Source organism: Leopardus geoffroyi, chromosome B1, assembly GCF_018350155.1.
Source record: "Leopardus geoffroyi isolate Oge1 chromosome B1, O.geoffroyi_Oge1_pat1.0, whole genome shotgun sequence".
Taxonomy (NCBI): domain Eukaryota; kingdom Metazoa; phylum Chordata; class Mammalia; order Carnivora; family Felidae; genus Leopardus; species Leopardus geoffroyi.
The window spans coordinates 58740353-58765091 of record NC_059327.1 but is presented as its reverse complement, the minus strand read 5'-3'; the positions used below and the strand labels follow the sequence as shown (position 1 = coordinate 58765091).

Genomic DNA, 24739 nt, shown 5'->3' with positions numbered 1-24739 from the left:
TATATAAATAAGTCTGATTCTTCTTCTACGTGAAAAGCCATCCAATTCTTCCAAGCTTCCTCCTTTAAGTATATTTTCTTTAATGGTGGCTGGATTCTCCCAGCTCCTTTAATTTTCCTAATAAATAATCCTCACTAAAGTCAACATGGCACAACAGTTAAATGAGTGAACTCTGGAAACAAACTGTCCACTTTCAAATGCTAGTTTTACTAATAAACAGTTATGTGGCCTCCAACATATTATTTGTTTATGCAGTGCCTCAATTTCTCCATCTGTAAAATAGGGAGAATAATAATACCTGTTCCATAGCATTGGTGATAAATAAATAAGTAAATACCATAGGCACTTGCCATTATTCATAGTAGTTATGTTCTAAAAAGTCACCATGAGTACTGAAGTAGAGAATACTGAATCATTATCCCCTAGGAGAAACACAGGGTTATGTTCCTGCTAGCCTCTTATTACAACATCTTTGACAATGGATTGATATATAACATTGTTTTACGTGTGTTTCTATTTAAAGATACTTTATTCAATGTATATAGCCTGAATTCTCAGCCAATAACACTATAACTCACATTGGAGCAAAGCTCATTTGACACAAATAATTCCTCCACAAGGCACATCATAACCTTTCTGCACGTAGGAACACCAGACAACACTTCAACACTGTGTTTGAGGGCCATTTTAAACAGTGAAATCACCAAGAATATGCACATAAGTGTAAAAAAAAAATGTGAATACAACACAAAAAACACATTTGTGTATGAGTGCTGAAACAAGAAAGCAGAACATTGTCTTTTCAATCTCAGCTTGGAATACGTGCATTGGGTGCCTCAAATTTTTTGCTGCTCTGTGCGTGTCCATGAATGACCATGAAAGCACTGGGAGTATTGATTGTGGGGTTATGCATAAATTTTAGCAAGTAGTCTAATTCACAAACACGCAATCAATAAGTAATAAGAATTCACTATATATGTAAATTACTTGAAAGTGGTCCTGGAAGGAAGTGTCCAATTAAATATTAGCTCCTATTTTTATTATCGTTATCCTTACAAATCACTATTTTCATAGGTATCTACTGTGTCAATACCCTTTTGTGTAACCAGTATAGAATACAGTGAAAACTTCAACTCTTCTACTACTTTAATTTTGTATCTTTTAAAAACTTCTTGGGGCGCCTGGGTGGCTCAGTCGGTTAAGCGTCCGACTTCAGTCAGGTCATGATCTCGCGGTCCGTGGGTTTGAGCCCCGCGTCAGGCTCTGGGCTGATGGCGCAGAGCCTGGAGCCTGTTTCAGATTCTGTGTCTCCCTCTCTCTCTGCCCCTCCCCCGTTCATGCTCTGTCTCTCTCTGTCCCCAAAATAAATAAACGTTGAAAAAAAAATTTTTTTTAAACTTCTTGGTGTGCCTGGGTGGCTCAGTCAGTTGAGCGTCTGACTTCGTCTCAGGTCATGATCTCACAATTTTTGAGTTTGAGCCCAGCATCGGGCTCTCTGCTGTCAGCACAGAGAGTGCTTCTGATCCTATGTCCCTCTATCTCTCTGTCCCTCCTCTCTTTGTGCTCTCTCTCTCTCTCAAAAGTAAACATTTAAAAAAGAAAACTTCTTGGGGCACCTGGGTGGCTCAGTTGGTTAAGCATCCGACTCTTGGTTTTGGCTCAGGTCATAATCTCACAGTTCTTGAGTTCAAGCCCTGTGTCGGGCTCTGTGCTGCCAGCACAGAACCTGCTTGGGATTCTCTCTCTCCCTCTCGCTCTCTGCCCCTCCCCTACTGGCTCACTGGTGCTCCTCTTTCTTTCTTCCTCTCTTTAAAATAAATAAATAAACATTAAAAAACAAAACAAAAAAACACTTTAGCTCTTAAAAAGCTACTGGAACTGGAAGGGGCACTATCATATACTGTTAGAATGAACATAAATTGGTAGTTTTTCCAGCCAGAAATTTAATAATATTTAGTTAATAAATGCATTTAGTTAAATAAATTTGATAAATGTATTAATGTTTATTTCTAGGATCTTTACCAAGAACATAACTGACCAACTCCTTTAACCCACTAACTGCCCTTCTAAGATTCTATTATACAGAAATGAGAAACATAAAGTTTGGCAAAAAATATTCCAAAAAAGTGAAAAATTACAAACGATGGATAAATTATGGTAATTCAGGCACTGGAATCTTACAGACATCAAAATTCCCTTGCAAATGATTTCAGCATGGGAAAATGTTATAGTAAAAAATGTTAGATTAAAAAAAAACCCCACCAGATACAAATTTGTATACATGACTTGATCTCCAGTGACTAAGGAAAAATATATGAAGAAAAAGTGCAAGAAAAAAAGATCAAAGTCTTCACAGTAACTGCCTCTGTAGATAGCAGTAGTGATTTCCATTCCTGCTTCCTAAAACCTTCCTATACTTCACAGTTTTTCCAAAACACCTGTATCACTTCGGCAAGCAGAAAGGCTAGACAAAAAAGCCACTTGTGACTTTCCTTTTCCCATAAGCAAACAGGGGAGAAAAGAGGGATGAATGTTTAGTTAAGAATCCTATAAAAGGGATGTGACAAGATAGTTAGCTTCTAGTATTTTTAAAACAGGAAATATGTGAGCAGCTCTGAACCAAGCAAAGGAAGCAGTATTAAAGGGGGACTTGAGGATAACAAGGAAAAAAAGGAGTAAATGCCTTTGAGTAAAGCAAAACATTGAGGGGCAAAGACAACAGCTTACGTATGAGGGAGGAGTAAAAGTTGTTGATCCATGTAATAGGATATATATGTAAATATGAGACACTGGGTATTAGTAAGCATGGAATTAGGAGAATATCACACACACAGTAGTTAAATCTTCTCCTTACCAATGATGACTAGCTATAAAAGATAAGGGCAAAGACAAGAAAAGAAAAGAAGAAAGAAAGAAAAAGAAAAAAGATAAGGGCCTTTGTTTTTTTAAGTTTATTTATTTTGAAAGAGAGAGCACATGAGCAGGGGAGGGGAGAGAGAAAGGGAGAATCCCTAGTTCAATGCAAGCCTTGATCTCACAAACTGCAAGATCATGACCTGAGCTGAAATCAAGAGCCAGCCACTCAACCAACTGAGCCACCCAGGTGTCCCCAAAAATAAGGGCATTTAAATTCTTATAGCACAACTATACCAGCTTGAAGGCTTTTCTATTATTTTTCTTTTTCATTTACAAGGAGTTTGCAAGAGAGAAGCAAATCTTTGAAACATGTTTAAACTTGCTTCTTTTCCCCTAATTTAACCTATTGTGAATATATCCTCTACAGGATCTGAAATTAAAAGAAATAAATTGGACAACTCAGTATTAAACTGTAAAATCAACACACTAAAAAAAGGGGGGGGGGGAGCTGTAAAGCTACCCTATTGTGAGACAAAGGCAAGGTTTTGTTGAGACCCGATTGCATTAATATGTACAAATAAAAAAAAACTTGAGATGATAGTATTAGATGCAAAAGTAATGGTGAGAGAGATGAAGGATGCCCAAAAAGCTCCCCCTGCAACCATCCAAGCAATGACCAAGGGAGGAGATGCTCAACTCAGCCTCGAGACCTCTTCATACAGGCCTATTTCTACTATACAGACGCATATGTCAAGATGTGAGAGCACCCCAAAGGACCAACTAATTCAGGCTCAGAACAGCAGTTGTGACTAGCGAGTGTTCATTCTCTGAGCAGTGGTATTCTATCACTAATTTTTAATAGTTGTCAACAATATAAAGAAATGACTACATATTTTCTACAAATCCAAATTTATTTAATCCAAAAGGATAATCTATATTCTAAGATGGCATCAATCTACATTTTTCACATCAAAATGTCCATTCTTTTATCAAAGGATGGAATTAGGGCTGATAAATTTTTTAAAATGAACTTGGCAAAATTAAAAGGTAGTAGAATTCCTCAAGCAGGTCCTCTATTTATTTTATTTTATTTTATTTTATTTTATTATTTTTATTTAGCTAGTAAATAAATGCCAATCTAAACGAAAGCCAGAATAATGAATAGGCATTAGCCAGGCAAAATGGGCAGAGGCAAAGTCATGCTAGGCAGAGGGAGCAGGAGATGCAAAGGAACAAGGATGAGAAAACACATGTCTTTTACTTCTCCACTCCCAGAAGTACAGAAAGAGGGAGCACAAAAATAAGGAGTATACAGGCCTCTATGAGACCTTGTAGGCCATTTAAAGGCTATTATTTGATCCAGGGGCCAAGGAAAGGTCACTAGCTCAATTTCTCTCAATGTGTGCTATTTATAAACCTTTTCTAGGTATAAATTTTTTTTTCTAGGTATAAATTTTTTGGTCAGATAATTTTTCAGACTCAAAAGTTCATCAAATTTATTCCTGTTAAATTATATCTAATTCAGGTTCATAGTAGCTATGGTCTACTGAGATTATTTTGTTTCCTGATCAATCGTACCACACATTTACTATTTCTTTCCACTTTACATCTCCTGGAAATGTGATGACTGTATCCTTTAAATGTTTTTTTTTTGTTTTTTTTTTTCAACGTTTATTTATTTTTAGGACAGAGAGAGACAGAGCACGAATGGGGGAGGGGCAGAGAGAGAGGGAGACACAGAATCGGAAACAGGCTCCAGGCTCTGAGCCATCAGCCCAGAGCCTGACGCGGGGCTCGAACTCACGGACCGCGAGATCGTGACCTGGCTGAAGTCGGACGCTTAACCGACTGCGCCACCCAGGCGCCCCTTCTTTAAATGTTTTTTAATGCACCCCTTAAAAATGAAGATTAGTTTGAGGAGGACAAGCTTCTACATATTTTTATTTGGATGACATGAAAATACCGACCAGTAGCCTCTGCATATAATTCTTTAACCAGTTACTAATCCACGTAACAATCTTTATTTCTATTTCTTCACCTTATCTACATTGAGACACCCTGGCAACAATAAATTGCTTTGGTTTATCTACTCTACGAGGTATCTAATTTTTTCACAATGCTTCTAGACCAACAGAAATACCTAGTAGTTCTATTTACTAATTAATTACTACCAAACTGTTTGAGTAGTGGTCTGTGCTTTGTCCAACAGATGTAGTTGTGTTTCCCTTCAAAATTATAAAATATCCATGGCACTATGATGCTCCGGTTTGCCTCACCACACAGTTTGAGAACTAAAGTTCTAGCCTATAATCCTAAAAAACAAAACAAAAAAATTTGACATAATATATTCTGTGTGAATTTATACTTTGTCCAAGTGATTGCTACTTCCTCCTAAGATGTTTGCAGGCATCACTTTTAACCTTGCCAGGGATCAATATGAAGAAAACTGGTCTAGTTTATAGACTATGTTTTTTGAAAATTATATGACACTTGATGATCTTTGGTTGTCTGCCAATTCTTCTGTTTTCCATATCCTCAAACAAAACCAAAATAAATTCACTGAGTATATATGAAACTTCATGCAATCCTTGGCATCATCTTTAATGTTAACCCAATATTTTAAAATTTTATAACCAACCAAAGCAATAACTTTTTACCTTATTCACTAGTAGTATCTTGAGTAGTATCTTCATAAGAGTGTTTAAGAAGAATTCTACAGTCAGATGGATTTAGTTTAAATCCGAACTCTACCACTTACTAGCTGCCTGACCATGCATAAGTTTTAAATCTCTATAAATTCTAATTTCTTCATTTTTACTAAAAGAATAATAACTAATTCATAGGGTTGCTGTAATGAATAAATATAACTTGATGTACAATAAGAGTTCAATAATACCTACCATCAATAATAACAATAAATTCATGCAACATAAGAAAATGCATACTATATATCTGAATACCACTAAACCAACAGAGTTGACACAAATGAAATAAAAATGATCTTATAACCACAAATGATTTAAAAACTGAAAATTGAAATAGTGAAAATATATCTAATGCAAAACAAAGATTGAATGGAAGATGTGGTATATTGGAAGAGGCAACTGAGAAACAGAGCCATTTAAGACAATTTGAAACTCAAACATATGCAAACATTTCAAGGTTATAATAGGAATTTGATGCAAATGGCCCAACCTAGTGCAGTTTGTCATTCCAAGTGTGCAGAATCAAGAAACATTGTGGAAGATGAACAGTGTGAAGAAACATAACATAGTTTTCTCTATTTTCTTTATAATATCATGTGGGAAACAAAGGCAAATGAAAAATTAAATTTCCTTACAGCTTATAGCCCATTGACAAGTCCTTGAAACAGGCAGAGTAACATTCCTCTAGGAACGCAGCTGCCTTGATGACACTTTGCTAAGGGTGAAAGGCAATCTTAGCTTAACATTATCCTGACCTCCAGGATCCTGTAAGTCTACTTTAACATATAAAAATTCCTTTGGAAACTTTTTATCTCAACCACCCTCCCAACATATATGTTGGCAAACATACTCTAAGCTTATGGCCCCCTGATATAAATCTGAAAGGTCTCATGACTGAGTTTTTACTAAACAGTAATAAATGACCTTTTCCTAACATCAGCTACCCCCCTCAAGGTCCTAGAAACCTTGTTTCCAAAATACCTTAGATTTACACTATTCCTAAGCCCACTTGTCACAACCCCAGTGCAGATCTTTCTGCTCACAGGTCTTATTTCCGTATTTTAATAAAACCACCTTTTTACACTGAAGATGTCTCAAGAATTCTTTCTTAGCCATCAGCTCAAAACCCCAACATTTTCTACATCATACTATACATATTTATTTTAGATTTGATTAATATAAAACTAAATAAAGCCAAATTTTATACTATAAAGATAAATAACACCACAGGATAAAAGCCATGAACAAAATTTGCTTTCTCATTTCATAAAAAAAAAAAAAAATGCATTATTTGTGAGTAAGTAGCCTTCCTCTCTCAAAAACAGAATCTACAATTAGCTTAATACTTCAGGCTAGTGTATATAATTCATAAAATTAATTTATATTCACCTCAATTATTTACCTCTGCTCACCTACATTAAAATCATCTTCTATAACTGGGGGAGGGGGGATCATAAAGATGTTTATTACATTCGAAAGGATTCTCCTTAAAATGACAAGAAGAAGGCAATATAACTAAATTTTCACAAAATGGTATCTGCTCTTTTTTATATACATGTTCTATTTTTTTTTTTACATTTTTTAAAGTTTATTTATTTATTTTGAGAGAGCGAGCACAAGCTGGGGAGGGGCAGAGAGAGGGAGAGACAAAATCACAAGCAGGCTCCACAGCATTAGCACAAAGCCTGATGCAGCGCTCGAGCTCACAAACCGTGAGATCATGACCTGAGTCGAGCCGAAGAGCAGATGCTTAACTGACTATGCCACCCAAGTGCCCCAGTATCTGCTCCTTTTTAACCAGACATTTTATAGAAGAAATGGGAATATCTAAGGAAACACATATGCATCTTTTTAAGTTTATTTATTTATTTTGGCAGAGAGAGAGAGTGTGAGAGAGAGAGAGAGAGAGAGAGAGAGATCCTTTGTGTATAAGCATGTGTAGGGGAAAAGCAGAGAGAGAGGGAGAGATTGAGAATCCCAAATAGGCTCCATGCTGTCAGCACAGAGCCCAATATGGGGCTTGAACTCACAAACTGCGAGATCATGACCTGACCCGAAACCAAGGGCCAGATGCTTAACTGAGTGAACCACCAAGATGCCCCATAAACATGTGTGCATTCTTAAGACAAAAGGAACCATGCAAATTATAATTACTGACTACTATCACATTAAGTTACTTCAATGGATGAAAAAGAAAAATCTGATGAACAGGATCACACAGAGCCATAAATCAGAGATGAATATAAAGACAAACAAGCACAAACAACAAAGAGAAAAAAGTGGGATTCTAAGTGATATGGGAAAAAAAGACAAAAAAAGCATACTTGAAATTTTGCATAAAGTGTGATTCCATTTAAATATATTCAGATTTATTTAAAGCAAGTGGGTGAAATTATTACAACCATATGTTGGCTCAAAGTTATCACATGTTCTTTTACATATGCTCAGACTATAACATATAAATAAGCTACAAAAATTAGGCTGAAATGAAAAAGCTGCATGTTTGCCACATGCAAAGGCCAAATTTGTACCTAAGAAAATTACTGCATCTAAAAGGCAAAGACATATTCTGTGTAATCAATACAGAAAACATCTGAAAAGTATAAGTACTAAGCTATACATGACATAAAACAAAATTACACGTGAGGATGAATTTATGGATCATCATAGTTCAGCCTGTGTGTATTGGCTTGTTTAGATACAATCTTCAATCTTTCCAAAGATTTTCTAATAGCATCAGGATTTGGGAAATGGTGATGACCTATAGCCCCATTAGGAAATCCTAGATGTAGTCCAGGTGAAATTCCTCTGTAGATAAACATGCACAGTTGGTGTGGGAAACATAGGCAGAAGGAAATGATAGATAAAATTAAATTTCCTTATAACCTGCAGCCCACTGACAAATACTTGAGACAGGCAGAGTAGGACATTCCTCCATGAACTCCCAACTGACTTTTTTTTTTATATGAAATTTATTGTCAAATTGGTTTCCATACAACACCCAGTGCTCATCCCAACAAGTGCCCTCCTCAATGCCCATCACCCACTTTCCCCTCTCTCCCACCCCCCATTAATGTTAATGCTTTGCTAGAGGGGAAAACAACTTTAGCTTCACAATAGCTAGGCTTCCAGTATTCTATAAGTCTTCCTTAACGTATGAAAGTCCTTTTGGAAACCTCCCCTTGCCTTTACCTCCTCCAACTTCCAGGTATGTAATCAATCTCTCCTCACAATCCCAAGGGAGCTTTTTCTGCCCAGGGGTCCTATTCGCGTGCTTTAATAAAACCAACTCTTTTCACCGAAGACTTCTCAAGAATTCTTTCTTGGCCTTTGGCTCCAAACCCCAACAATTTTCCACATCACAATGACTTTTATTATTTCCTCTGAAGCAAAGCATAAGCAACTTCTGCAGAACATAGCCGTACCTTTCTGGATGTCTTCGGCCATATATTTCTCCTTTCCATTTAGTTTGATTATCTTCTGCTCTTTGCTGTTGCATTTGATCAAAAATAGCATGATAATGTTCATACTGTCCTCTAGAAGAAAAAGGTGATGGAGCCACGGCCCCTCCACTGCCAAAAAAGGGAGCCTAGGAATTAAACAAACAGCTCTCACATGTTTATCTCATAAGACCCAAAAGATCTGTACTACCTTCAAAAGAAAAAAATTATTTCAACACTTGACTTTTAAAAAGCAATTACCTAATTTGAACATATTAATAAACATACAGCTTAAAGCAAAATGTTTTCCTACTGTGTTATAACCATTAACAATCAAAAAGTAGCATACCTTGTTACTAAGAATAAAGCATAATTTAACAAACAAAAATATAAAAAGCCATTAAAGTTACATAAATATTGAAAAGTCTGGTCTTAATAAGTTTTGAAACAAGTTTCTAGTACACATTTTATGGTACCATTCTATTAAGTTTAAAATATGTATAGCTCATATGTAAGGTAGAGCCTACCTTTATAACACTCAAAAGTATACTTAACAAAAACATTTACATATGGCATTTAATAGATCTCAAATCCCTCAACAAACAGTAAAGACATAAACACCACTGAAACATAGTCTAGATGTAAAATACAGCAAAACATTTTATCTATCCTTAATCAGTTTATAAACACGTTGGGAAACAAAGCACAAAACTAGAAAACGATTTCCTGCCTGTGGTAAATGAATGGTAGCAGGCACACTTTAAAGTAGTTAAGTACTGAAACTGACTTTCACAAAACAGAAAAAGCTTATCAGAAGTAAAAATTCCTCAAAAAAAAAAAAAAAAAAGGCACTGGAGAAAGATACTGTTCAACCCAGGCTTGAAAGCAATAAAACAGAGAGATTAAATGATTAAATATGAGCCAGGGTACTAAAGTAAAAATAAGCTATGTATGTATAATATTTGAGTGTTGACAGCAGGAGGAGGAAGGAAGTATGCAAACAAATAGGATTAGAAGGCAGGCATCAGTCACAAGAGGCTGGTATCTCTAACTGCTATCAAGCCTGGGTGTTTGAGTTCATATAATAAACAACAACAGAAAGCATTTATAAATTTTCTGACAGGTGTAGAATACGAAAACTGTTTTTAAGAAGGTGAGTCATATTATGCATGATAAAGAGGAATGGGAGAGAGAAGAAGGTAGAGGAACTAATCAGAAGGCTTACTACACTGACACCAAGCCACAAACCTAGGAGCAAAGAAAGGCAATTAGTGAAAAAGGGGAGGGACTTGTGGATTCTCTACAGGAATAACACAGGGTAAGGGCAGATTTATAAGGCCACAACCACTGAGACATAAGAACTTAAGCATGTGGAAAACTCAGAAAACAGATGTCAGACAAGGATAAGAGTTAAAAGTAAATGTGTATGCTGCATAAGTCATGGTGAAAAAATTTCACTACCAAGAGCAAATGCAGAGGTCAACAATACTGAAAATAAAACTCAAAGGACTAAAGTTGAGTGGTAGCATTTAAAAACCCATTTTGGGGGTGCCTGGGTGGCTCAGTCAGTTGAGCGTCCGACTTCAGCTCAGGTCATGATCTGATGGCTCATGATTTCAAGCCCCACATCGGGCTCTGTGCTGACAGCTCAGAGCCTGGAGCCTGCTTCGGATTCTGTGTCTCCCTCTCTCTCTGCCCCTGACCCACTCGCATTCTGTCTCTCTCAAAAATAAACATTAAAAAAATATTTTTTTTAAATAAATAAAAGCCTGTTTTGGGGGCACCTGGATGGCTCACTCAGTCGGTTGAGTGACCGACTCTTGATTTCAGCTCAGGTCATGATCCCAGGGTCATGGGATGGAGCCCCACACTGGTTAAGATTAAGATTCTCTCTCCCTCTCACCCTTCCCCGCTCAGGCGTGAGTTGTGAGTGTACACATTCTCTCGCATTGAAAAAAAAAAAAAACAGTTAAAAAAATAAAAACCTTTCTTGTGTGTGAAGTGATGAGAATAGAAGTCAGAACACTGACAAGTAAAGTAAAAGAAGAACTTCTAAGCGATAATTTCTTAAGGAAGAAATCTGGCAAAGAAAACTACTGGAATCAAATAACAAAAAATTTCAGTGTACCCACTGAGATAAAATTTGTGTCAACATTTTGACACGGTAAGTTGCATACATTATAAGAAAGCATGAGTTTTTTAAAAACCAGCCTAAGATGACTACAGATAAGATGTCTGAGTAGCAAGAGATGAAAGTTGTCAGAAATAGGAAGATAACTAATTAGGCAGGAAACTCCATTAAAGCAGTCCCTACACATATCTTCAAAAGTGCATCCCAAGGCAAGAATCAGAATCAGAATTCTGGTAAAAGGCAGTTGCATCTCCTATGAGATTGGCTACTCTCTGTGTTTAGTCTAGTGCTAATATCACCTTGACCTGAATTTGAGTCTTCTAATGTTTCTCTTTAGCAAAACTGAAAAGTATGCTAACATCTCTGAAGATGTTTATATTGAAAACAATGCTGAAAATACTGTACTAGAATACTGATGCAATACTGTCTTTCAAAAATCACCTTCTTCCCTAATTATAAGCATATGTTAATGAGTTTTGACAAATATATACACTTGTATAACCATTACACACAATCAAAAGCATATCTGTCACCCTAAATGATCTTTGTTCCTTTGCAGTCAATGTCCCCTCATTCCAACAACCACTGATCTGCTCTCTGTTATAGACTAGACTGCCTTTTGTATAATTTCATATAAATGAAATCCTATAATACGTACTCTTCTGTCTGGCTTCTTTAACTCAGTATAATGTTTTTGATTGATCCATGTTGTTGCGTGTATTAACAGGCTATTCATTTTTATTGCTGAGTAGTATTCCAATGTCTTTTTCCTGCAATATATTTTCAAACCACTGATATGCCTCTTACACATTATGATTACCATATGATGTAATTATGTATGTGGAACATTTCCTAATTAAAAAAAAAACCACATTCATAAGAAATAAATCAGATATGGATGATATCCATATCATCCATTACTGGAAGCAGTAAGTCCCAGATTTTACAGATAGTAAATAATCAAAGACAACTGATTATACTGTGAATAATGCCTTATTATTTAGCAATTTATAATAATAGTTATTAATTTTGAAATATACCCTTTAGTTTCTGTTTTATCTTTATTTAAGGGATCTCTTTAAGTTGACTGACATAATACTGAGCCTCCAGGTCCTTATCACCTGCACAGAAATGAAACAGCCTAAGAAGTTAAATATTTCAAACCCCATGGGAAATAAGGACAGAAACTAACAGAATTTGCTTTAAGTCATGGGAAATAATTTTATTAATCCTTAATGAAAGCATCATAGAAATTTATAAAGTAAAGCAGAAACCTATTAAATACATACTAACTAATACTGTTGAAAAACTGTCTCAATCAGTTATCAAACAACATTGATAGGGCTTTAGGATTAAATATTAAACATCACAGGAAAAAAGATATTTTATTGCATATCAGAAAATATATTCAAAAGGAAAAGAAAAAATAATCAAATTCTCAACACTAGTCATGGACTTGATATAAAATGCTTGACAAAATGTGAGGGCCCACGCTTCAACTGTTAAGTTTTGCTTTCCAACTGGGTAAGATAACAGAGTTAGTCATTTTAGAATGGGCTGAATTCGGAGTCATTCCTTATCATTCGGAAGTTCTACTTCAGAGTAAAGTAGATAGTGCAGTACAAAAATGGTAAAGTATAATTTTAAAGATAAAATTATATTACTACAACCTGTAATATATTAATACAGAATTAGAAAAACTTATTGAATTTTTAATACGTAATATGAAAAATCAAGAAAACCAGGACAGAACACACATATCTACATAAAACTTTTATTCAAATCATAACTTTTGGAGAAAAGAAGTAAAAATGGTAATCAAGTCAATTTGATAACTCTATTGGGCACCTAAATAACATCGTTAACTAAAAGTTGACTGGGTAACATATGTTAAAATTATAATACTGAGGAAAAAAAGTTTATCCATTTTTCATTGCTGTGTAACAAATCACTACAAACTTAGTAGTTTCAGACAATACCCATTTATTATCTCACTGTTTCCCTGGCTCACGAGTATGGACTTAGTTAGCTGGGTCCCCTGCTCAGGATCTCACAAGGAAGCAATCAAGGTGTCAGCCAGGACAATTCTCATCTGAAGCTCAGGATCCTCTTCCAAGTTCACTAGTTCCTGGCAGAATTCGCTTCCTTGTGGCTGTAATAGCTAAGGTCACCACTTTCTTGCTAGCTGTTAGCCAGAGGCCACTATCAACTCCTAAAGGCCACCTATACTGCCCTGCCATGTGAATCCTTTTTTTTCCAGGCCAGCAGAAGCATGTCTCTCAGACTTTCTTCTCCTCTCTAGTCTTCTATGAAGGAATCTCATCAAATGTCAATGGTAATCACAGGAGTGACTATCCTATTACAGTTTACCATGTAACATAACCTAATCAATGGAGCTATAACACCACAATATTCACAGGTTCCACCCACACGTAAGGGGAGGGAATACAAGGTATCTACACTAGGAATCAGAAATTTGGAGGGCCATCTTAGAATCTGGCCTATCATAGATATGTAAAGAATGCTACAAGAGCAAAAGAGGAAATATAGGATTCAGATAAGCACAACAAAGAAAGAAACAAGAAGTTAACCTATGAATCCTTGCTAATCACACTCCAGGCATTATTCTTGAATTTTTTCTTTATTTTTAAATGAAGAAGTCTCAGAAAAGTAACTTGCCATTTGTTATACAGTATGGATCTACCCAAAAGAAATGTTTGAATTAACATACCTAGGTAACTGGCTAGCTAGGTAATTTGTTACCTAGGTAAATGGTTGGATGTTGGAGTGAGAGTGAGGAGGCAGGGAGGCATGCTATCAAGTAAAAAGAAACACAGTACAAAGACAGAAATCAGGCAGACTACACAGAATAAGGAAACTACAAAATATGATCTTTAGTCCAGCCTCACTTGAGCACACAGTGTGTGGTAGGGAAGGGATGGAGATGAGCTTGGAAAGACTGGCAGGGGCCAGAGTAACAAGGACCTTATGAAAACTTAATCCTTAAGGCTAGATGAAGCAACAGAAGGATTTAAGGCAGAGGTGTGACAAACTTTATTTGATTTAAAAAATATTCTTCTGGAAAAAAAGGTATATCATAGCCTCCACACCAAACTTTTTAAGCAATTTTAACTGTGCCAGATATTAGTTATCAATACAAGTTATATATGAAGTACATGCAGGAAAACTAAGAATTCATAATACAAGAAGAATTTTAGGTATGAAGTTAATCCTTTCCCCACCAAAAAAGCCAATTATATACATTTCAAAGAGCATGGTGAAACTGGAGAAAACACTGCAATAGTGTAACCATACTGATATCAAATGCCTACCTTTACTTCACCACTTCCACCAGCACTTAGCACGTTTCTCCATCCTTGCTCCCTGGCCCTATTTATTCTCTCCAACTTTTGGGGAAAAGAAACAAACAAAACACAATTTCAAGTATTTAATATAAAGTACATGAAATACATTTACTAATACAATGGAAATCAGTGTATTCCTTTGGAAAAAAAAGTAAGTGTGTGAGGAGGAGGTGGAACGTACCAAGAAAAATGGATTATTCTTACCCTTTCCTTTTCCTGTCTTTTCATCTGTTCAGCCTTCATTAAACTAATCTGTAACAATTTTAAAGACAAACTTCTTAGAGCTCTTAAAACTATTATCATCTACAACTTGGCAAGGGAAGAAAAATAAAAGCAAAAAAACTACCTGATCCTTTTGTTTCTTTTCTTTTTCAATAAATTCCAACCTTCTCTTTCTTGCTGCTTCCTTAAATAAAAAAAAGAACAGTTTCATCAAAAATAATTGCTACTTTTTTCTGGTTTCATAAGGAAAGTTAGTGCACCAATAGTAGAGGTATGCCCAGAGAGATTAGGGGAAAAAAAAAAAAAAGAATTAAAGTTAAAGGTTTCTGTTTGAAAGAAATAAGGAGGAAAGGTTTGGAGGTTTTATAAGATTTTGTTTCTTTTCTTATAATTGTTTTTGCAAAGCTTTAAAATAATCAGACAGATGTCTTTATACCTCAAACATTTTCCTCCTTTCTTCTCCAGGATTCACTTTCTTCACTGGAATTTGATGGGCCTGGACAAAAAGTAAAACTACAAATTAGATAAGGATTTTGAGGTACTCATTTGAAAAAAATTCAAATTTAAGGAAATTCAAAATAAGAAAAAGGTAGTCAATACTGCCATGACTCTGTTTCAAAATATATTATCCCTATAGTAATACAACAGTAGGGAACTTCAACACTCATTTACATCAATGGATAGATAGATCATCCAGACAGAATATCAACAAGGAAACAGTAGCTTTGAAAATCACATTAGACCAGATGGACCTAACACATACACATAAAACATTCCAACCAAAAACTTCAGAATACACACCCATTTCAAGTGCACATGGAACATTCTCCAGAATGTTAGGCAACAAAACAAGTTTCAATAAATTCAAAAAGATTAAAACCATGTCATGCATCCTTTCCAACCATAATGATATGAAATTAGAAATCAATCACAAGAAAAAATCTGGAAAGAACACAAACACATGGAGGCTAAATAATAAGCTACTAAATAATGAAGGATCAACCAAGAATTCAAAGAGAAATTTAAAAATACATGGAAACAAATGAAAATGAAAACACAACAATCCAAAATCTTTGGGATAAAGCAAAAACTGTTCTAAAAGGGAAGTTTACAGCAATACCTCAAGAAACAAGAAAACAATACCTACCTCAAGAAACAAGAAAAATCTCAAATAAACAACCTAACTTTATATATAAAGATGCTCTGTTGATTTTATTTTTATTTATTTAAATGTTTATTTATTTTTGAGAGAGAAGGCTAGCAAGCAGGGGAGGGGCAGAGAGAGAGGGAGATTCTCTCAAGCAGGCTCCACATTGTCAGCACGGAGCCCGATGTGGGGATCAATCTCACAAACTGCGACATCATGACCTGAGCTGAAAGCAAGAGCCAGACACTCAACTGACTGCGCCACCCAAGGCACCCCCCTAAAGATGCCCTGTTGATTTTAATTATAAAGGAAAGAAAATGTTACTTTAAAAAATTACTTCAAAAAAAATTACTTCAATGATCATTTACATTATCAAAATAATATTAAATTTTATTAATTTAACTTATTAAATCATGAAAAGTGTCTTTGGGTGGGGGCGCCTGGGTGATTCAGTCATTTAAGTATCCAACTCTTGATTTTGTCTCAGGTCATGATCTCAGTTTGTGGGATCAAGCCTTATGTCAGGCTCTGTGCTGACATCAAGGAGCCTGCTTGAGATTCTCTCTCTCTCTCCTTCTCTCTCTCTCTCTCTCTCTCTTTCCCTGCTCCTCCCCCCTCCCCTGCTCACACATGTGCTCTCACTCTCAAAAATAAATAAATAAACTTTTTTTTAAAAAGTGCTTTTGGTAACAATTCCATATCAATAGCAGCTGTCTTTTAGCAAAAGCCAATGTTATGAAATTACTTTTATATACCAATCATTATTTCAGTTTTCTAAATTTTATAAAATTATCCGAAGATAAGCACTAAAATTCTAAAAGGCAACTCAGAATAAAATAAATGATTGTGAATTAATATGAAGTTAATAAAATTAATAAAAAAGAACCAGGAAGACACAAACTTTATTTATAGTAAGATTTCAGAAGATATTTGATTTCTTCTTCAGAAAGCAACATGATATAGAATTTCTCCTTATGAAATGCAACTAATTTATTTTAATGGATACATTATTTAATATGAGCACAATAAAATAATGCTATTTAGTATATGACACTACCCAGCATATTGATAACCTGATAAAATATGAATGATTCTTTTTATAATGTGCTTTGCCAGTTTAATTCATGACCATCATAAACCAAATCCATTTTAATTTCTTCTCTTAAGTAAGCTCTATGCCCAATGTGGGGCATGAACTCACAACCCCGAGATCAAGAGTCACATGCTTACATACCATTGAGTCAGCTAGGTGCCCCTAAACCAAATCCATTTTACTGATACAGTCTAAGTTAGCTTAAAGCTGCAAAACAGTGCAGTAAGTGGTACTAAATCTCACACCATAAGTAACCAAACAGTGAGTTTACTACCTGAGAAGACCCAAGTGGTAGATTCCCAGAATCATCCCACCCCCTCACCATATTATTAGGTCCTAACTCCTAACTGCCAACTTTGGCTAGTTACTTCAAGTTTCACTTAAGTTAACCATGTATCTCAGCACTTAACTCCAGAAATGGCACTAGGGTGAATGAAATGACAATAATAGTGAAATATTTAAAGAAAAGTAACTTTTGAATTTTTCCTGAAAGTAACCAAGAGTAAGAAATACAGTTCACATCCAGACCCTATAAAGATACACAGTATGTATAGTTGGTTTTATTTCCATCTATTACTAAAAAAAGGACCCATTTTTTACCTCCAAAACAGACTTTTCCATCACTAAAAGCAACCCAAAATTTTAAAATAGTCAAGGGAGGGCACTGGAGCCACTGCTATTGACGTGTAAGAAAAAAATACAATTGGAGATAATGCTCTTCATAGTATTATAAACACGCAGTTACTATTTCAAAGCATGTTATGTATATAAAATTTAAACTAGTGGGGAATGTTACACAGAATTTTTGTAAAAATACATACTCCTTCCATTCCTTCCATAAGAAGGAATGTTATTAGGCAATAAAGAGGAATGCAGTACTGATACATGCTACAACATGGATTCATGCTACAACCTTGAAAACATTACCGCTAAGTTAAAGAAGCCAGTAACAAAAGACCATGTGTTATATGATTTCATTTACATGAAATTTCCAGAATAAGAAAATCTACAGAGACAGAAGTAGATTAGTGGTTCCCTAGAGCAATGGGGTTAAGGGGAAGAATGGGCAGCGAAAGCTAATGGGAAAAGAATTTTTTTGATGATGAAAATGTTCTAAAACTGATTGTGGTGATAGCTGCACAACTCTGATCTCACTAAAACTATTTAATTCTAAACTTTAAATGGATGGATTGTACAGTATGTGAAATAAATCTCAGTAAAGCTATTTTAAAAATATACATAACCCTGGGGCGCCTGGGTGGCGCAGTCGGTTAAGTGTCCGACTTCAGCCAGGTCACGATCTCGCGGTCTGTGAGTTCGAGCCCCGCGTCAGGCTCTGGGCTGATGGCTCAGAGCCTGGAGCCTGTTTCCGGTTCTGGTCTCCCTCCCTCTCTGCCCCTCCCCGGTTCATGCTCTGTCTCTCTCTGTCCCAAAAATAAATAAACGTTGAAAAAAAAAAATTTTTTTTTAAATATATATATATACATAACCCTAAGAGTTGCAGAATCATAATTTCTGGACATAGAGCTCTGCATTATATATTTTGAAAGGTTACACAGGTTAACTCAATCTATCAGGTCTAGCACTGGTTTCAACATCTGTGAACCACAACACCAAACAATTTAAAAATATTAACAAAGGGGACACCTGGGTGGATTTAGCCGGGTAAGCATCTGACTCTTGATTTCAGTTCAGGTCATGATCTTATGGTGGTGAGATAGAGCCCTGCGTCGGGCTCTCTGCTGAGAGTGAAATCCGCTTGGGATTCACTCTCTCCCTCTCTCTCTGCCCCTCCCCCGCTCATGGTCGGTCTCTCTCTCTCTCTCTCTCTCAAAATTAAAAAAGAAAACAACAACAACAAAACATTAAATGTATTAACACAAGTAACACAGATCTCACTATAAACAAACAGCTTTTAAACAGATTACCCAATAGTGAGAAGTAAGAAGAGAATGTTTAATTAACACACCTACATAATCTTAGGTAAGTTAAATGAAGACACCGATTATATTCATCTTTTAATGCCCCATTACCACATACAGAAGATACTCAAATATTTGTGAAATAAAAATATCAATCTGGGGTCCCTAGGTGGCTCAGTCAGTTAAGTTTCTGACTCTGGGTTTCGGCTCAGGTCATGATCTCACAGTTTGTGAATTTGAACCCCGATTCAGGTTCTGTGCTAGCAGAGCCTGCTTGGGATTCTCTCTCTCTGCCCCTCCCCTGCTCTCATTCAAAATAAATAAGTAAACTTAAAAATATATATATGTCAAGCTGTTTCTTTGTCACACAGGTATTTTCAACTGTATCTATACAGAAGAGAAAAATATGGTAACATAAAACATCCATATTAAGACAAATGTTTTGTTCTGCATTTCTTTTTAAAAATCTGAACCAGGGGCGCCTGGGTGGCTCAGTCGGTTAAGCGTCCTACTTCAGCTCAGGTCATGATCTCGCGGTCCGTGAGTTTGAGCCCCGCGTTGGGCTCTGTGCTGACAGCTCAGAGCCTGGGGCCTGTTTCAGATTCTGTGTCTCCCTCTCTCTCTGACCCTCCCCCATTCATGCTCTGTCTCAAAAATAAATAAATATTAAAAAAAAAATTAAAAAAAAAAATCTGAACCAAAACACTAAAACATATTCATAGAGCTCCCTCTGGTGGCACAATACAGAATCTTTAAAAAAAAAAAATAACATTATTACAGGAACTGGAGCAAAAAAGTTTCTATGAAAATATTCCCAAAATTTGTTGGGTAGTAATAACTTAATACATTATTAGTTTAAGTTTTTACAACTGCAAATGATAGACAATATCATTAAGTGTTTATGGTTTTTCTTATAAACTTCTCATTATGAAGCTTTCACCTCCTCCATGAACACACCAAATGTATACCTATTATGGAGCAATTCCTCCTGAAGAACTGAGGGCTGACTGAACAGCTTCTGCACAGCAAAAGACAGGACAGCAAAAGAGACAAAGACATGGTAAAAAACAAAAACAAAAACAGGGAATCCCCACCCCAATGCTGAGAACTACAGTGGGGACGGATAGTACTGAGGAGCTAGGAGCAAATCGGTCTGCCCTGGAGTACAGACAAAAAGCCATAGTTGCCTACTTGCCTCAGCATGCTCTGGGTCCCTACTCCACACCATCCCCCAGAGGCTTGGGGCTTCAAAAGAGCAACTAGCACATAAAAGAGCCAGCCCTAAAACTCTACCAAGGGCAGGAGAGCTGCTCGTACCCTTTCTGGGCCAAGACAGAGGGGCTAGTGAGCAACACAGTTTACACTCCCCCTCCACTTTAGTAAGCTGGCCTGCCGCCTGAGTGGACCCTGGACCTCTAACCCACATCAACGCAGCCACCAGGCCGTGAACACGACACCCTTGGTCAGCACTTACTACAGCTCCAGCTTTTGTGTCAAGGTGACATAGGTGTGCAAAACACCCTGGAACACTCCAGGCCCAGATCACTCTGGCTTCAGACAGCTTACTAGGGCACCCCTTGTGCACGGTATTATGGGACCTCCCAGCTGATGCCTATTTCAACTCCAGCTGCCCCAAAACACCCCCGAGTGTACTGGTGCTGATGTGGCAAAATGGAAAAGGAAATGTAGATAAAATTAAATTTACTGCCCAATGGCAAAAACTTGAGGCAGGGAGAGTAAAACATTCCTCTAGGAACTCTCTACAGTCTTAATGTTAATGTTTTGCTAGAGGGAAAAACCACCTTAGCTTGACAATAGCTAGGCCTCCAATAGCTTAAGAGTCTTCTTTAGCATATGAAATTCGTTTTGGAAACCTCCCTTTTGGCTTTTCCTCCCCAACTCCACAGTATATAACCAGTCACTCCTTATAAACCCAGAGCAGTTCTTTCTGGCCATGGGTCCTGTCCCCGTGTTTTAATAAAGGGATTTCTTTCAATTGAAATGGCAATAATTAATAACATGAAGACATAAAAAGTAAAAATCTCACTAGAAATGGCAAAGATAGGATTAATCACTTATAAAGATACTAAAAAGCTTGAAAGAAAAAAGTAAAATTAACCACAATAATTAATTAAGAGATACATAAAATAAGAAAAACATAAGAGTGACTTAAAAATATAACATGTGGAGGGGAAAGAAAAATGTAGAGTTTTGGAAGGTGTTCAAATTTAAGTTGCTATCAACCTAAGCTCTCATACATGTAAAGATGATATAATGTGAATCTCACAATACCACAATGCAAGAGCTTATAGTAAATGCACAAAAGAAAATGAGAAAAAAAACTACAGATGACATTAAAGAAACTCATCAAATAGGCACATGAAAAGATGCTTAACATCACTATCATCAGGGAAATACAAATCAAAATCACAATGAGCTATCACTTCACACTAGTCAGAAAGGACAGTATCGAAAAGACAAGAAATAACAAGTGTTGACAAGGATGTGGAAAAAAGGGAACCAACTCTCAGAGCACTACTGGTGGAAATGTAAATTTGTGCAGCCACTACAGAAAACAGAATGGAGGTTCCTCAAAAAAACAGAACTAGAGCTACCATATGATCCCAGTAATTCTACTAGTAGGTATCTACCCAAAAGAAATGAAAACATTAATTGGAAACAATATATGTACTTCTATGTTCACTGCAGCATTATTTACAATGGTGAAGATATGGAAATGACCCAAGTGTCCATGAGTAAATGAATTGATAAAGAAGAGGTGGTGTATATATACAATGGCATACTACTCAGCCATAAAAAAGGAATAAAATCTTACCATATATGACAACACAGATGGACCTAGAGGGTATGATACTAAGTTAAAAAGTCAGAGAAAGACAAATACTGCATGGTTTTACTTATATGTGGAATCTAAAAAAACAAAAAACAAAACTCAGATTCATAGCTAGAGAGAACAGCTGATGGTTACCAGAAGGGAAGGTGGGGTGGGGGGGGGGGGGGAGGTGGTAGGGGACAAACTAGGTGAAGAGAATTAAGAAGTACAAACTTCCAGTTATAAAATAATTAAATCAGGGGCGCCTGGGTGGCGCAGTCGGTTAAGCGTCCGACTTCAGCCAGGTCACGATCTCGCGGTCCATGAGTTCGAGCCCCGCGTCGGGCTCTGGGCTGACGGCTCAGAGCCTGGAGCCTGTTTCCGATTCTGTGTCTCCCTCTCTCTCTCTCTGCCCCTCCCCCGTTCATGCTCTGTCTCTCTCTGTCCCAAAAATAAATAAACGTTGAAAAAAATTAAAAAAAAAAAAAAAAAAAAAAAAAAATAATTAAATCATGGGTTGGTAATGTGAACAGGGGAATACAGTCAATAAACACTGCATGAACTTAGTAAGGTGACAGACTGACTTATTATGGTAACCATTTCACAATGTACCCAAATGTCAAATCAGTCTATGGTACACCTGACACCAATATAGTATTATATGTCAATTATATCTCATTAAATCAAAACAAAGGAGACGTTTATAAGAATGTAATCAATCTGACTGACTTCATATCAGTGAATTATAATACAACCACTGATGGTAATAATAAACATTTACATTAAGTATATATAATATTAAATTAAAACATAACAAGTTATCTATAAACTATCAGATACACATGAAAAATACAGGCAATGTATATTTGAATACAAATGTGGAGGGGCCCACCACAAAATTAATTTAAATTAAATGCAGTGTTTGGATAATGGGAATGTTACTTTCCTTAACTCTCAAAACTATTCTAAAAGACTACAGCACATTTATTAGAATACATACTTTGTAGGAAAAAAAAACCTACAGATCAAAGTTATACTAAATTACTTTGAAGAACCAAAAACTGTAACAGAAATGAAGTTTCCATCTCAAGAATTACACATGTATATAAAAAAATTGATTTCGGGGAACCTGGGTGGCTCAGTCAGTTAAGCGTCCGACTTCGGCTCAGGTCGTGATCTTGTGGTCCATGAGTTCGAGCCCCGCGTCAGGCTCTGTGCTGACAGCTCAGAGCCTGGAGCCTGTTTCAGATTCTGTGTCTCCCTCTCTCTGACCCTCCCCCCATTCATGCTCTGTCTCTCTCGGTCTCAAAAATAAATAAACGTTAAAAAATAATAATAAATAAAAAAATAAATAAATAAATAAATAAACAAACAAACAAACTGATTTCAATGCTCTAAAGCTTTCTCTTCATGACCTCACACTGAAATAGTCACCTTTAAGCACTGAGAATAAAAACTCAACAACACTGGCCTTATTTGCACCTAAAAGCAGACTTGTTATCTGGACTTTGACCCTATTAAGTACTGTTAAAATATTAAAGAATATTACTTTCCTGATTTGGAATTCATTTTTTTTTCCTTTTCAGTACAAACTCATTTCCCTTTTACTAAAGTTCTAGTTACCATGACATCGTTTGGTACTCAATAGAGGAAAACTTGTTCAAATAAAGTAGTATGTTATCATCAGTATTTTCTTAAATTTTTTTTTTCAACGTTTATTTATTTTTGGGACAGAGAGAGACAGAGCATGAACGGGGGAGGGGCAGAGAGAGAGGGAGACACAGAATCGGAAACGGGCTCCAGGCTCTGAGCCATCAGCCCAGAGCCCGACGCGGGGCTCAAATTCACGGACCGCGAGATCGTGACCTGGCTGAAGTCGGACGCTTAACCGACTGTGCCACCCAGGCGCCCCATATTATCAGTATTTTCTATAATCAGGTAGCATTATGAATAAATCCTTGAGAAGCCATCCATGGGGTTTATACTTTGTCAAGGCCCAGCTCCTCTGGAATGCAGATTTCCAGTTCATTTAAAGCTGGCCTAAGTTCCTGGATGACACAGAAGTAGATTTCCTTATGAGGTTCTGCTTTGTCCTAACCTCTAGGATGTGACATGCACTAGCAAAATCCTTTAGCTGTCTGAATGCCTGCAAAGCGGCATCAATGATTTTGGGTTCTGGAACCAGGTCACAGCCCACAAGCATGTTCATCCCTTTACTCAATTCACAAGCATCAGTATCTGGCTTGTTGAAGTATGTTATCCAGTGGGCATCAAACTCCTCGTTTGTCTCATGTGACTCAGGGGAGTAGCAGTGAACTGACTGGACAGTGGCCCATGACAGAGCAGCTGGGAACCAGGGCCCAGATCCAGGTACAGGAGGCCTCAAGGGCTGGCATAGGAGACTGTGGCTGTTGCAACAGAGTGACCCTCAGCATGACGGCAATGGTGGCACACAGCCTAAGCTGGAATTCATTTCATTTACTCATTTATTCACTGATTTTTTAAAAAGTCTTATTAAACACTCACTTTGTGCAAAATGTAAAACACAGCCCCTAACTTCAGAGAGATGACAGTCTAATAAAACAGCATTAAGAAGATACACATGAGGTACTAAAGGAGTTACTATCCTGTTTCCTGTTTTTTAGAGGGTAAAAGGGACAACTGGGGAAGAAACAAGAAAAGCCTCTGGAAAAAAATTTATCCTAGTGTTCCCTAAGTCCCTTAGAACAATCGAGAACTATAAACATCAATTCACACTGCCAGCCTAGCAGTGTTCCAGGAAATAATGCCAATATTACATTCTTTAACCTACAAGCTAACAATGTGAACAGTTACCATACAAATTGCTCCTTTTGCCTTTTCTCAGGCCTACGACTCTAGTTAAACTGTAACATGTGAGGGCAAAAGAAATATAGTCTTTACTTTGTATTCTCCAAGTGCTCACATAATAATACAGTATCGATATCACATGTACCTACACAGGAAAGAGAGTCAAAGAAAAAAGAACATTTAAAAAGGAAGAAGG

The 24739-nt window shown here is 36.6% G+C and overlaps 1 protein-coding gene and 1 pseudogene across 15 annotated transcripts in view; both read right to left on the bottom strand.

Annotated features, from left to right (window-relative positions):
* Nucleotides 1–24739, bottom strand: part of NEK1 (NIMA related kinase 1) — a 227639-nt gene that overhangs the window by 141495 nt on the left and 61405 nt on the right. For all 15 annotated transcript variants that reach the window (XM_045463330.1, XM_045463358.1, XM_045463340.1 and 12 more), the window contains exons 13-17: nt 15156–15215; nt 14844–14903; nt 14702–14749; nt 14465–14539; nt 8987–9150 (exon numbers count right to left, since the gene is read on the bottom strand). In XM_045463330.1, the coding sequence (XP_045319286.1) occupies nt 8987–9150; nt 14465–14539; nt 14702–14749; nt 14844–14903; nt 15156–15215 (407 nt within the window). The remainder of the gene's footprint in view (nt 1–8986; nt 9151–14464; nt 14540–14701; nt 14750–14843; nt 14904–15155; nt 15216–24739) is intronic.
* LOC123590362 lies at nt 23654–24142 on the bottom strand (annotated as a pseudogene).